This window comes from Neoarius graeffei, chromosome 12, assembly GCF_027579695.1.
Source record: "Neoarius graeffei isolate fNeoGra1 chromosome 12, fNeoGra1.pri, whole genome shotgun sequence".
Lineage (NCBI taxonomy): Eukaryota > Metazoa > Chordata > Actinopteri > Siluriformes > Ariidae > Neoarius > Neoarius graeffei.
The window spans coordinates 34,583,465-34,598,388 of record NC_083580.1 but is presented as its reverse complement, the minus strand read 5'-3'; the positions used below and the strand labels follow the sequence as shown (position 1 = coordinate 34,598,388).

At 41.7% G+C, this 14,924-nt stretch overlaps 1 protein-coding gene across 3 annotated transcripts in view; it reads right to left on the bottom strand.

Moving 5' to 3' along the window:
- chm (CHM Rab escort protein) overlaps nt 1-14,924 on the bottom strand; it is a 377,848-nt gene that overhangs the window by 230,164 nt on the left and 132,760 nt on the right. For all 3 annotated transcript variants that reach the window (XM_060935797.1, XM_060935798.1, XM_060935799.1), the window contains exon 2: nt 14,462-14,528. In XM_060935797.1, coding sequence (XP_060791780.1) covers nt 14,462-14,528 — 67 coding nt within the window. The remainder of the gene's footprint in view (nt 1-14,461; nt 14,529-14,924) is intronic.

Here is a 14,924-nt window from a genome sequence, read left to right as displayed (position 1 = left end):
GGTATGTGTGTGTGTGTGTGTGTGCACGCGCGCACTGCTTCAGATGAGTTAAATGCAGAGGTTAAATTTCACTGTGTGCTTAAGTCTTTGCTTGAGTGTACGTGTGACAAATAAAGGCTTCTTAAACACTAACTATACAGTTTGCTGTTTGAGAAAGAAAATGCATCACTCATCCAAGTTAATTGCCGAGCTTGTTAGAAACAAAACACAACCATGTCCCATGCCAGTCTGTTGAATGTGCCAAGGTCAAAAATGATGACAGCATATGCATATATCTTTTTCCCCCCAATACCTTCACTTGTGAGGATATCGATGACGTCACTTCCAACGTTTTCCCGTTGACTTGACATGAGTAGTCAAAATGGTGAACCAGTTCAAAATTAAAAATCTTTCCATTAACTTGCTTCTTTTTTTTTAGGGGGGGGGGTATGCATCAATATAAACAACATTACATGGTGGCACAAAGACACGAACTTTATCTTCTCGTGTTGAAAATGTTGTAATACTGTAATTTGACAATGGCTCCTGAGAATGTGTTATACTGCCCTCTAATGTCTGCTTATTTTTTTGTTTTGTTTTTTTAAGTTCTGAATAAAACACGTGAAACTTCAATAGGTTACGGGCCCAGAGCGTCGCTAAGAAGGCTGTTTTACACAGAATTTGTGTGGCATAAACAGTGTTGTGGGATTCACAGTGGAAAATAAGCTGTTTACTGAGAAGCTGAGCAGACCAGAGAACTGGGCAACGTGGAAATTTCAGATTGAACACCTGTTGAAAGTGAAAGGACTATGGGGTATGGTTATGGAAACTAATACCCTAGCAGTGGATGCTAACGCACAGGCAGAATTCAAGAGACGGAAAGCAAAGGCTTTTTCTGTTATTGTGCTGAATGTAAGTACGCCCCAGTTGTAACTGATGACAAGCTGTCAGACTCCAAAAGAAGCATGGGACATGCTAAAAAGACATTTTGAAAGAGACACTTGCCAATAAGTTGTTTCTGAAGAAAAAATACTTCAGATGTGAAATGAAAGAAGGAGAAAATATCACTGAACATTTAAAACAAATGAAGGAACTGACTGATAAGCTAGGAGCTATAGATATTCAGATTGTAACACTGCTGGGTAGCCTGCCACCAAGCTATGCTACAACTGTCACTGCGCTAGAGACAATGATGGACAATTTGACACTGCAGTTTGTTTAGCAGGCACTAATAAATGAAGAGCAAAAGCGATCCTGATGACTGTGCTAGTGATGGTGGTGCATCTGGAGGTGCATCGGCCATGTCAACACAAGTACATGAAGAAATGCAGGCTAATCCCAAGACATTGGGAGCAGACAAATCCAGCTTGTGGAGATGTTATGAGTGTGGGAAAGGAGGACATATAAAGCGTGACTGTCCAAGTTGGAAAAGGAAAAATAAAACCCACAAGGCCAATGTGTGAGGATGCAGAGAGCTCATCTGAGAGTGCCTTTGTCAACAAAGAGGGAAATCAGAACAATATGCCACAACAGGTCAAGTGGTTGGATTGACTCTGGTGCATCAAAGCACATGACATGTCACAAAGAAATTCTTCAAGACTACCAACAATTTCCAAATCCAGTCAGTGAAACTTGGTGATGGCAGGGTGGTTGATGCCCTAGGACTTAAGGCCTCTGCATGTTCGTGCGACAAGGCTTTCGCAGATAGCTTTTCACAGACAGTTGTAATTTATTGTTGAGTGGGGATAATAGGCGTGCGCGATGTTATTCACCGGCACAACGCAAGGAGGCGCGAAGTCGCTAGGAGTAGTTGGTGGGTGTGGTTAGTGGAGTGTTTATCCTCCGGTTACTTATAATGACTAGAACTTTTTTTTTTATAATGACTAGAACTGGAGTCGTATAGATGTACGTACTTCCTCAATCAACCGCTCTTCATGCTGCTCCATCTTCGCTCGTGTTTTTAAAAATGCCGGTCGTGAAAACAAACCAAACCGGGAAAGTAGGGAAGCGGAAGTGCGTGTACAGCGGATGTAGAGTGGACCAATCAGAGCCCTCTTGTCTGCGGCGCTGTCTGCGAGGCTTCTGCGGTGGTCACAAATTTTGGGAGGTGCGCGCAGAGCATCTGCGAAGGTGGGGGGGCTACGCAGACACTGTCTGCGACGCTATCTGTGAGGACTGGGTTGTCAGCATAAATTGGCCTTTAGAAACATCAAACTGAAAATGACATTCAAAGTCTGTCCGTCTTGTAAGCTTTTGTTGCATGCCGACGATTCAGCTTTATTAGTTTTGGACAGATCAGTGGAATACATTGAAAGTCAATTGAGTGGGGAGTTGGAAAAGATTAATGAATAAACTTTCATTGCATCTTGGCAAAACTGAATCGATTTTGTTTGGCACCAGGAGAAAAATTAGTAAAAGGTCTCAACTAAACATTACATGTAATGGAGCTGAAATAGCAGCCAAAGACTCCGTCAACTACTTGGGGTGTGCGTGCTGAACCTTAATGGAGAAAATATGAGCAAGAAAATTGTATACAGTTTGCGAATTCTCACCTAAAGTTCCTCTACAAACAAGCACGCTTTCTCAGTCAAAGTGCACGGCGCACTTTAGCTATAGCTTTAGTGCAGTGCCACTTTGACTATGCCCTCCTGTTCCTGGTTTTGTGGCTTGACCAGGAAATCAAAACACAGCCTTCAGATTTGTCAAAACAAGCTGACACGCTTCATCTTTGGCTTGGATCCAAGAGCACACCTCTCTGTATCTGACTTTAGAAAGGGTGGGTGGTTACCTGTTGAGAAAAGGGTATGGCATTCTGATGTAACTCTTCTATTTAAAGTCCTGAATGGCCTTTCACGTTCATACCTGCAGCATGACATAACTAGAGTGACAGATGTCTACGCTCATTACACTAGGTTTAATCGATACTCTCTGGCAATACCCAAGTCTGGCAGCCATGGTCAAGAAACTTGTGTGTTCAATGCCATTAATTCGTGGAATGATCTGCCAAACAGCACTTGGTCAATCCAGTCTCTCTAGTTTTAAGCACAAAGTAAATAGGCATTTATTTAACTGCCTTCAGACAGTGCTAATACATTAAATTTAATTAGAATACAAAAATATCTACTCACCATGCCAAGAGTTAAAAAGAAAAAGTTTTGAGTGAGGAAAAGAGGGATTGTATTCTGGCTTTACTGGCAGAGGGATACAGCGAGTGTCAGGTTGTGTCCATCCTCAAAATTAGAAAAATCGTAGATGATAAGAACAAGGTCAAGCAGCAAACACTGGAGACAACAAAGTTACAGACTGGCAGAGGGCAAAAACAACTCTCCACTGACCAGGATGACCGGGATGATGATCAACAACCATAGGATGACAACAAGTGACCAACAAAAAGAATGGCACTGGCAAACATGGTAGCTGGGGTTAAGTGCACGACAAGGATGGTTCAAAACAGGCTCCTCCAGGTGGGGTCGAAGTCACACAAAGCTAGAAAAAAAAACCCCATCTCTCTCAACAAAAAGCAAAGAAGAGCCAGGCTGAGGTTTGCTAAAGACCTTTAAGGCTACAGAGAACTGGAGTAAGGTGATCAACAACGTCTTCACTTCCTGAGAATACTCAGGAAAAACGATCTGTGTCAGAAGCTGTTGGTGTCTTTCTACAGGTCGACAATAGAAAGCATCCTGACATACTGCATCTCTGTGTGGTTCGCGGGGTGCTCTGCTGCCGATAAGAAAGCTCTGGAGAGAATCATAAAGACAGCAGAGAAAATCATCGGCTGCCCCCTTCCCTCTCTGTCAGACATCGCACTCCCGTATTCTATCCAGAGCACGAACTATCATTAAGGACAATTCTCACCCAGGTCACCATCTGTTTGAACTGTTGCCCTCTGGCAGGCGTTATAGGTCCATCAAATCCAGAAACACTAGATTCATAAACAGTTTCTTCCCATATGCCATAACATACCTAAACAAACAGAAATGACAACTGCCTAAGCCGCTTATGAACTCTTCACGTTATACTTTATATTCTTGATTGCATTCTGTATAGATGTTGTTTTTCATTGTTTTATTTATTTTATTATTTTACTATTTATTTATGGTATTGAGTACCGAGTTGGAGTAGCAGCATAATTTCGTTGTACTTGACATAATGACAATAAAGGCATTAAATTGAATTGAATCGAATCTCTGATGAGTCCACTTTTCAGCTTTTCCCATCACCTGGTCGTCTAATGGTTAGATAGAGACCTGGAGAGGCCTACAAACCACAGTGTCTTGCATCCATTGTGAAACTTGTTCATGATCTAGGGGTGCTTAGGCAAGGCTGGAATGGGGCATATTTTTTGTTTGTGAAGGACACATGAATCAAGCCATATACAAGGTTATCCTGGAAGAGAACTTGCTTCCTTCTGTTCTGACAATGTTACCCAGCTTTGTGGATTGGTTTTTCCAGCAGGACAATGCTCCATGCCACACAGCCAGATCAATCAAGGTGTGGATAGAGGACCACAAAATCAAGACCCCGTCATGGCCAGCCCAATCTCCAGACCTAAACACCACTGAAAACCTCTGGAATGTGATCAAGAGGAAGATGAATGGTCACAAGTCATCAACCAAAGCTGAGCTGATAGAATTTTTGCACCAAGAATGGCATAAAGTCAACCAAGAGCAACATAAAATACTCGTGGAGAACATGCCAAGATACATGAAAGCTGTGATTAAATGTCAGGGTTATTCCACCAAATACGGTATTGATTTCTAAGCTCATCCTAAGTTCAAACATTTGTATCGTGCTGTTTAAAATTGAATATGATCGTGATTGCTACACATTATTCAAGATTTGAAAAGCGCTTCATCTTTTGTTACTTTGACCAGTTGTCATTTTCTACAATTAAATGCTCCAAGTGACGATATTTTTATGTGGAATTTGGGGGAAATGTTGCCAGTAGTTTCTGGAATAAAACAAAAATGTTCATGTTCCTCACACATACCTATAAACAGTAAAAAAACAGAAACTGATTATTTTGCAGTAGTCTAAATTTTTTCCCCAGAGCATACACATACTATATACACACACACACACACACACACACACACGCATATATATCAATTAATCGCATAAGCAACAGTTTGTGCAACCATTTAAATGGTCTACAACCCCGATTCCAAAAAAGTTGGGACAAAGTACAAATTGTAAATTAAAACGGAATGCAATGATGTGGAAGTTTCAAAATTCCATATTTTATTCAGAATAGAACATAGATGACATATCAAATGTTTAAACTGAGAAAATGTATCATTTAAAGAGAAAAATTAGGTGATTTTAAATTTCATGACAACAACACATCTCAAAAAAGTTGGGACAAGGCCATGTTTACCACTGTGAGACATCCCCTTTTCTCTTTACAACAGTTTGTAAACGTCTGGGGACTGAGGAGACAAGTTGCTCAAGTTTAGGGATAGGAATGTTCACCCATTCTTGTCTAATGTAGGATTCTAGTTGCTCAACTGTCTTAGGTCTTTTTTGTCGTATCTTCCGTTTTATGATGCGCCAAATGTTTTCTATGGGTGAAAGATCTGGACTGCAGGCTGGCCAGTTCAGTACCAGGACCCTTCTTCTATGCAGCCATGATGCTGTAATTGATGCAGTATGTGGTTTGGCATTGTCATGTTGGAAAATGCAAGGTCTTCCCTGAAAGAGACGTCATCTGGATGGGAGCATATGTTGCTCTAGAACCTGGATATACCTTTCAGCATTGATGGTGTCTTTCCAGATGTGTAAGCTGCCCATGCCACACACACTAATGCAACCCCATACCATCAGAGATGCAGGCTTCTGAACTGAGCGCTGATGACAACTCGGGTCGTCCTTCTCCTCTTTAGTCCGAATGACACGGTGTCCCTGATTTCCATAAAGAACTTCAAATTTTGATTCGTCTGACCACAGAACAGTTTTCCACTTTGCCACAGTCCATTTTAAATGAGCCTTGGCCCAGAGAAGACATCTGCGCTTCTGGATCATGTTTAGATATGGCTTCTTCTTTGAACTATAGAGTTTTAGCTGGCAACGGCGGATGGCACGGTGAATTGTGTTCACAGATAATGTTCTCTGGAAATATTCCTGAACCCATTTTGTGATTTCCAATACAGAAGCATGCCTGTATGTGATGTACTGCCGTCTAAGGGGCCGAAGATCACGGGCACCCAGTATGGTTTTCTGGCCTTGACCCTTATGCACAGAGATTCTTCCAGATTCTCTGAATCTTTTGATGATATTATGCACTGTAGATGATATGTTCAAACTCTTTGCAATTTTACACTGTCGAACTCCTTTCTGATATTGCTCCACTATTTGTTGGCGCAGAATTAGGGGGATTGGTGATCCTCTTCCCATCTTTACTTCTGAGAGCCGCTGCCACTCCAAGATGCTCTTTTTATACCCAGTCATGTTAATGACCTATTGCCAATTGACCCAATGAGTTGCAATTTGGTCCTCCAGCTGTTCCTTTTTTGTACCTTTAACTTTTCCAGCCTCTTATTGCCCCTGTCCCAACTTTGAGATGTGTTGCTGTCATGAAATTTCAAATGAGCCAATATTTGGCATGAAATTTCAAAATGTCTCACTTTCGACATCTGATATGTTGTCTATGTTCTATTGTGAATACAATATCAGTTTTTGAGATTTGTAAATTATTGCATTCCGTTTTTATTTACAATTTGTACTTTGTCCCAACTTTTTTGGAATCGGGTTTGTATTTTGTACAAGAAATTAATAGTGCAAATGGCATGTTAAAAGTACTGAACCCTGTAGGATGAGTGCTGTGATGATAGAGTGGTGATGTGCAATTCAGTATGGTTACTGCCTCAGGGAAGGAGCTCCTCCTGAATGTCTGCCAGATGGGAGGGAGAAAAGTGCATGGTTAGGGTGGATGGCATCTCTGATGTTACTCACCCTGCCCAAGCATTACTTGTGATAAATGTGCTCAATGGAAGGTGTACCAGTAATCCATTGGGCAGAGGAACTCCCTGGAGTACTTTCCAGTCCAATACAGAGCAGTTGCTATACCATACTGAGATGCAGTTCATGAGCATGCTCTCAATGGCACAGCGATAGAAGTCCACCAGCATCCCAAAACAGAGGCTCCATAGAAAGTAAAGATGCTGTTGCACCTTTTTTTTTTTTTTTTATAAATCAGAATGGAGGGGTTTAGGGGCCAGGTGAGATCATCAGAGATGTGGATACCAAGGAACTTGAAGCTCGACACATGCTTTACGTCAACTCCGTTGAAGATGGGAGTGTGTGCATGGCTTCTTACCTGTCTGAAGTCCATGGTGAACTCTTTGATCTTTTGTATGTTAAACACCAGGTTGTTACTGTCACACTACCTGAGCAGATGCTGGACCTCATCCCTATAGGCTGACTCATCGTCAGCTCTGATCCTACCCACCACCATTATGTCATCTGCAAACTTCATTATGGTATTACAGCCATGACAGGAACGCAGCCATGGGTGAACAAAGAGAACCAGAAGAGGACTCCGCATGCAGCCTTGTGGAATGCTGCTGTTCATGGTTATCATCATGGAGGAGAGATTTTCCAACTTAACAGACTGGGGTCTGTTAGTCAGAAAGTCCAGACTCCAGTTGCAAAGGGAAGTGCTAATACCAAGCTGGCTAAGCTTGGAGATCAGCTTGGAGGGGATCACAGTGTTAAATGCTACACTAAGTTCAATGAACCGCAGTCTGACGTATGAGTTGCGGTATTCCCGGTGGGTCATAGCAGAGTGGTGTGCTGTGGAGATGGCATCCTTTGTTGACCTGTTGCAGCGGTACGCAAACTGACGTGGATCCATTGTGGCAGGTAAACAGAATTTCAACTGTGACAGAACCAGTCTCTCAAAGCACTTGGCAATGATGGGGTGAGTGCAACAGGACAGAAGTCATGGAGGGCTGTGACATTGGGTGTTTTAGCACTAGCACAATGGAGGCAGTCTTGAAGGTGGTGGGGACAACTGCTTGAGCCAGGGACATGTTGAAAATGTCCATAAAGACCCTGGCCAGCTTCTTTGCACAAGCTCTAAGCATATGTTTCAGGTATTCAAATCAGAACCAGCTGCTTTCTGTACATTCACCCTGCTCAGAATAGTGCTACCTTGATGATGACCTCCTTATTTCCCTAATCAAAGCGAGCATAGAAGTATTGAGCTCATCGGGAAGTGAAGCCAATCTGGTTGGTGGTCCAGTGCTGGGCAGTTTGTTCTCCTGGCACCAGTACTCCAAGCTTTTAATCTCCTCTAAATAGTCCTTCTCATCATTATCAGAGATCAGGCCCATCACAACAGTGTTGTCAGCAAGCTTGACAATGGGAGTAGAGTTGGAAGTGGCCACATAGTCATAAGTGTATCATGACACAGCAGGGATCTCAAGACAGAACCTTGGGGGCTCCAATGCTGAGGGTGAGACATGTTTGCCCACCCACACTGCTTGTGGTCTGCCCATTAAAAAAATTGGAGATCCATTGACACAGGGATGGGCCAAGTCCCAGACTTCTTAAAGCATATACGCAGAACCATGGCCTCACTTTTTGTTTATAAATACTTGAAACCTCAAGAAATGGCATAGGAATAGTTTTAAGCATTAACAATAAATCTAATATAGTAATTTTTACAATTAAAATGATTAATATAGGTAGCGGTCTGAGTGAATGACCTTGATACCTGTGACGTCACCGCAGGAAGGCTATCGGTCTCATCACTATTTTCACTATAGTAAAACACAGAGCTGACTGCAACTTCAAGCTTCCATTTTGAGCTAATTTATCACCATGCCACGAAGATGTGTTGCTGGTGGGTGCAGCAACACGACAGAAGGTGGATTTACGTTGCATTCATGGCCCAAGAATGTTCAAACTGCAAAGATTTGGATGCGTTTTGCAAGTTGTTCACGGGCACATTGGACGCCTATGAAGTGGTCTCTCCTCTGCTCTGCACATTTTACTGAAGACTCGTACGAGACCTTTGATCTGTTGAGGAGCATTGGCTATAAGCCCATAATGAAAGAGGGTGCAGTACCAACAATTAAAGGAAAGTAAGTTCAGTTGCACCAGTTCTCTCGGGGTGTGAGCTGAGGGTTGTTGCTAAAACCCAGGACGGAACGGCACATTATCGCTCGGGCAGTGACCTCCCCGCGATTGTTGCTGAAACCGGTGACGTCCCGTCCTTGGTTTTAGTAATTGCCTGAGCCGAGAAATAATGGCAGAGTACTCAGTATGGAGACAATGGAGAATGAGTGGACCAGCCGTCTGATTTCTCCACTGGATATGGTTGCCTCAGCAGCAATATCTCGCCCTTACGTGGAAGAAGCAAATGAATGGGGAACCAAATGAACAACTGAAAATCAGATGGTTTCAAAACAGTCAGCCTTCAAGAAGCGAGAAAACGGACGGGTAAAATGAGGCTCTCATTTGGATACAAAACAACACTTCTTGTTTACCTGCATTTAGATTAATACATGTAACTTGTATTGTGTATTCAAGTTACTGGTATAAGATTATTTAATTTGCTTCAGAATGCGATTGTCTCAGTTAATCTGATTATTTAATTAGCCTTTTACGTTTTATCACTGAAAATGCATGCATGTACATGTATGTTGCATAATTTATAATCAGTCCCCCCAGGATTTCGCAGGCCTTTTTTGTGATTGCTGCGGGCTAAAATGTCTGATGTTGCGGGGGGCGATTCCAAAAAATTGCGATGAAAGTTGCAGTGTTTTTTAGGTTATTGTTGCGATTACATTGCGGGAGGAAGTGAAAGTTGTGAGAAGTTGTTGCGATTTTCTCTTTTTGTGATTAAAATTGAGCGATATGTTAAATATTAAGTTATTACTGAAAAACTATTGATTAAAAAAACAAAGACACTGAGAAATGGTCCTATAAACAACTTTACCAATATAAAAGATTACCAGGACTACAAAAATGCAGAAAAATAGGCTTTACTTATCCAAATGCACCTGTTGGTTCAAAAGTTAAAGAACCTCACAGCACAACATGAAGTTACCTTAAAATATAATATAAATGCCTCAGCTTTCATGTAAGAAAAAAAAAAACTATTAATACTAGTACTGTGTGCAGGCAGTCTCTCCTGAAGACTAAATTAAACAATAATTATAAACTAATAAAATAAATGGCTCAGGCTTCATAGAAGAAAAAAACAATTTGAACAGAATCTCACAGTATGATGCTGAAGCTGCCTAAACAATGGAAAATAAAATACCATTTTGGCAAAAATGTTGGCATCCATTAATTTCTTGTATTAAGTAAAAAAAAAAAATAATGTAAAGTGCACACAGTCCTTCACTGTAAACATGACACACTTTCAGTAACAGAATTTAAGCCTATATAAACACTGACTCGCACATGCTGCTTCTCTTGAACGTATACACGGAAGTAAGCAGTGTTGCCAGATACTGCTGATGTTTTCCTTCCCAAAATATGTTCAAAACCCACCAAAATGCACTTAAAACCGCCCAATCTGGCAACACGGGAAGTAAGGCGGAAGGTAGTTTGTCGACGTCACCTCAAGACGACGCCAAGGATTGGTCAAATTTGCAGGAAAGTTGCGGTGATTGGATATAATTGCAACACCACCCTGAATTCGCGGGGATTGGTTGAATTTGCGTTGAAGTTGCAAATTGTAACATCGCGAAATCCTGGAGAGTCTGTATAATGCCTATCCTGTTTTAATGAGAGTCAACCCACAGTCAGTCAGTGCGTTTACATGCACATAGAGAAAATCGAATTTCTGCCATTGCTCGACTGAAATCGAAGTTCTAAATGCCATGGATACACCTTAGCTAGGCTGAAATTGAACCGAACTTTATTTCTTGTAATCAAGCTACACGACCTAGATTATGCGATTTTTGCCGAACTACTTAGTGCATGTATACCCTATCGAGCTACGTAGTCGAGCTACTTACTTCAGCACTGCTCCTTCCAGAAGTGACGAGTGACAAGACCACAAGCGGGAAACACGACAGCCTCCCTCGGTCGGCATGACAACAGTAGTAGCGAGCAGCAGAAGAGGTCAGGAGGAACAAACGAAGAAGAGAAAATGGCGAGCAGAAACGTGCACTTCTGGAGCAATGAGGAGACAGAGTTCATGCTCATTCAGCTTAAGGAGTTGAATATATTAAAATACATGGACGGGAGAAAAACGCGCAATGGAGAACACGGAACTGATAACTTTGTTTACACTCTTGAATAGCTCTTCTTCATGACGACAACCGGAAGTGTACCAACACGATGGGGCGTGTAGCGCCACCTGTGGCTCGGGTGCACAATGTACCTCACACAATAGCTCGATTTCCTTGTGTGCATGTAGGATTGGATTTCTCTGGCACCCCTGCTGAGACCCTTTGCTCGATTACCGACAGCAGCTCGATTTGGATGTGCATGTAAACGTACTGAGTGAAGTCAAATCAGTCTTAGTTGAGCAAGTCGGTAACAGTATTTCTTACTTTTATCATAAATTTTTTATTTATATGACTTTCGTCTATAGCTGTCAAAGGCCTTGGCCTTAAAACCGGTTCCTGCCACACAGGGCTGGCTGGCTCAGCAGGGCAGCTCGAATGCCAACTTTGCAGTCAATTTTAACTCTCAAAAATATATCTATTTTTTATTCCCATTTATGCAGCATACAGGAGTCAAGGATGGAGATACAATCCACTCAGAAATGTATTTAAAAATAAAGGTTCTGCATATCTCCTTTAATGACTAGGTAAGAAGTCTAACTAATTAGAACAGGAAATAATTTATCAGGACCACCATTGGGAGAGAGAGAAAAAATAATCTAAAACAATAAAATAGTCATTGAACATCATTAAATTCTGAAGATACAAGATCTCATTTACTTGCAATTGAGGATAGTGAATCTTCAGCTGATGAACTGGACAGATTGACTGATGTGACTCAGAAGTTTTTGTTGAAGTTAACAGTTATATCTAAAGTTTGTTTGTATGTGGGAGTCATTAAAATCAATAAAAACATGTCTTCCACGCAGTGTTGTTTTCGTTAACGATGACGAAATGATTTCCTTAACGCACCTTTTTTCATGACTAAAACGAGAGTGACGAGCTAAGCATAACTGTTTGATCACGAAAATATGACAAGACATATCTGTTGTTTTCGTTGACGAGACGAGACTAACGAAAATATTAGTGGGTTGGCTATAGGACTATCAAAATGCATGGAGTTTCCTCCAACGGTGTGTGCAATCTGTCTGCCAAATGCTGAAAATATCAGCAATGCACCTGCATCCTATCCTTGTTTGGTCACGCCCACCACCAGTCATGTCCGGGCACACTGCACACCGGGGCAGCCACACAGTTCATGGACCATGGCGGCGGCAACGCCAGCACAAGGGCTTGGTGGGCGGAAAAGATGCGATGATTTATGGACATACTTTACACATAATCCAGCAGAAAATAAAACGGAATGCCTTGTAGTGGGAGACAGAGGTACACGCTGTGGCTATAAATTACGTGGCAAGAATACGACTAAACTCAAGAGGCATCTAAAGGCTCACCATGCTGCTATTTCTGCGACGGTAAGTTAACGTTACAAAAAGTCCTGTTAACAGATCGTGTATACGTTTGTTAGTTTTGGTTAATGTCACTCAACAATTGGTCTGTGATGAATTTCCTATGAAGTTTTCCAAAACACCGTGACCTGGCGAAAATGAATGGGACCGCTAGCTTCATGCTAAAGTTGGCTTGGTTAAGCTAACTTAAATTCAGTTAACATGTCATGAGTAAAACTTGTCCTGCAGGGATTACTGGTGGGACAGCAACTGAATGCTTTGTCATACATTGACCCATATTTGAGTTACTGTGAAACATATGGGGGGAAATGTAGCTTTTCAGACCTGTTGCTGTACCTTAATATGTCTAAATGAGCAGCAGCACACCTGGCTACTCGAATGTTAGCAGCACGTTTAGCCATCATATTTACATTAACGGACAGCATGGTCATCTTCTAGTTGTGTTCTCATCATGACATGTTTGTGCTCTAGCAGACATCCCAACCTGCAGAAACTCATTTCAGGGAGGTGTCGTGACACATGACTCCCCCCCCCCCCCCCCAATCAGCCGGGGTGGGTGGGGGGGGGGGGGGTCACAACACCTCCCTGAAATGAGTTTGGATGTCTGTAAACCAATCAGGATGCTCTTTGTCTAGCATGCGCTACATGAACAGGCACACACGCAGTCTCTCTCGCGCACTCCATCATTTGCGCGATGCAGACATTAATGTTTCGCGTGCACGCTCTTGCTCGCTTGCTCTAGATTCCGGGAGATATTATCCAATTTGCCAGCATCAGGGAGCCACTATCAATATGCGGGAGACTCCCGGAACTTCCAGGAGACTTGGGATGTGCACACTCGACGGCGTTTATGTAGAGAGCGTGCACACTCGACGGCGTTTATGTAGAGAGCGTGCACACTCGACGGCGTTTATGTAGAGAGCGTGCACACTCGACGGCGTTTATGTAGAGAGCGTGCACACTCGACGGCGTTTATGTAGAGAGCGTGCACACTCGACGGCGTTTATGTAGAGAGCGTGCACACTCGACGGCGTTTATGTAGAGAGCGTGCACACTCGACGGCGTTTATGTAGAGAGCGTGCACACTCGACAGCGTTTATGTAGAGAGCGTGCACACTCGACAGCGTTTATGTAGAGTGCATGTTATCCACAACCTGTCAACCTCGATTCCAATTTCTTCTCTGTATTGGCCTAATTTAATGTTTTAAAGTAATAATTTTTTCAATTAAAATGAATGACTAAAACTGGACTAAAACCCTTTTAGTTTTCGTCAACTAAAACTAGACCAAAACTATCAAGGATGGAATTGACTAAAATGTGACTACAACTAATAAGCATTTCATCCAAAAGACTAAGACTAAAACTAAATAAAAAATGGCTGCCAAAAAACAACACTGCTTCCACATAAATGTATGAAGTTTTCAAACTTCTTAAATTTATATGGAAAAATGCATGATGACAATAACTATTTGTCTTAAAATGAATTTGGGTTGGCTTGTTGCCTTTATTATTTTTAATAATTAACATTTCTTTAATACCATTAATATGAAACAATGGGTTTATTAACTGTGTACACATTTAATATAAACAATTTAAAACTTGACAGCATAAACTGTATATTAACATGCAGCAATTCATTCTCAAATGATATGATTTGAAGTCAGTCAAGATTTACATTCATCTTCTTATGCATACATTTACACATACCGAGGAACACAAGTAGGATACAAAAATGTTTATAAAATTTATTTCATACCATGTCTTGTTGGAAGATTTGGACAGCACGCTCATGTACACAAGGAGGTATCCACTGATTCAGTTTCACACAGGCCCTGGCTTGGTTTTTGGAACCAGTTACATGTATCTAGTGTGAAAGTGCTGACTTACCTGTCTAAGTGCAGAACTCTCTGTCCCACTCGTGAGCATGCAGCAGCAATGACAGACTCAGTAAGGCCTGTAAATAAATGAAAACGGCATGTATCGTCACAGAACCTCATCAAATCTCCAGCACACACTCCTTTCTGACAAGTAACAAAAGGTTTTTCACTTTTGCCTGATGTTGCTAGCAGGCCATTGCATTCACAATTGCATGTGACTCCTGGAGAAACAGCCAAAGTACTGTTCAAAGAAAAATATTAGTGACAAACAATACAATTATGATTAAATTAGCAATTTAAAGAATTGTACATGTATTACAATGAAATTAATATAGATTTTCTTCGTAAATTAGTCCTCCTCAAATGTAGTCCTAGCACACACTGCTTAGAGGTTTCGATTTTTGAGAAATATTGCAGACATTCGAACTAAACAGCCAAACAAATACACATCTCTGATCAGTGCTCCTTCAGAA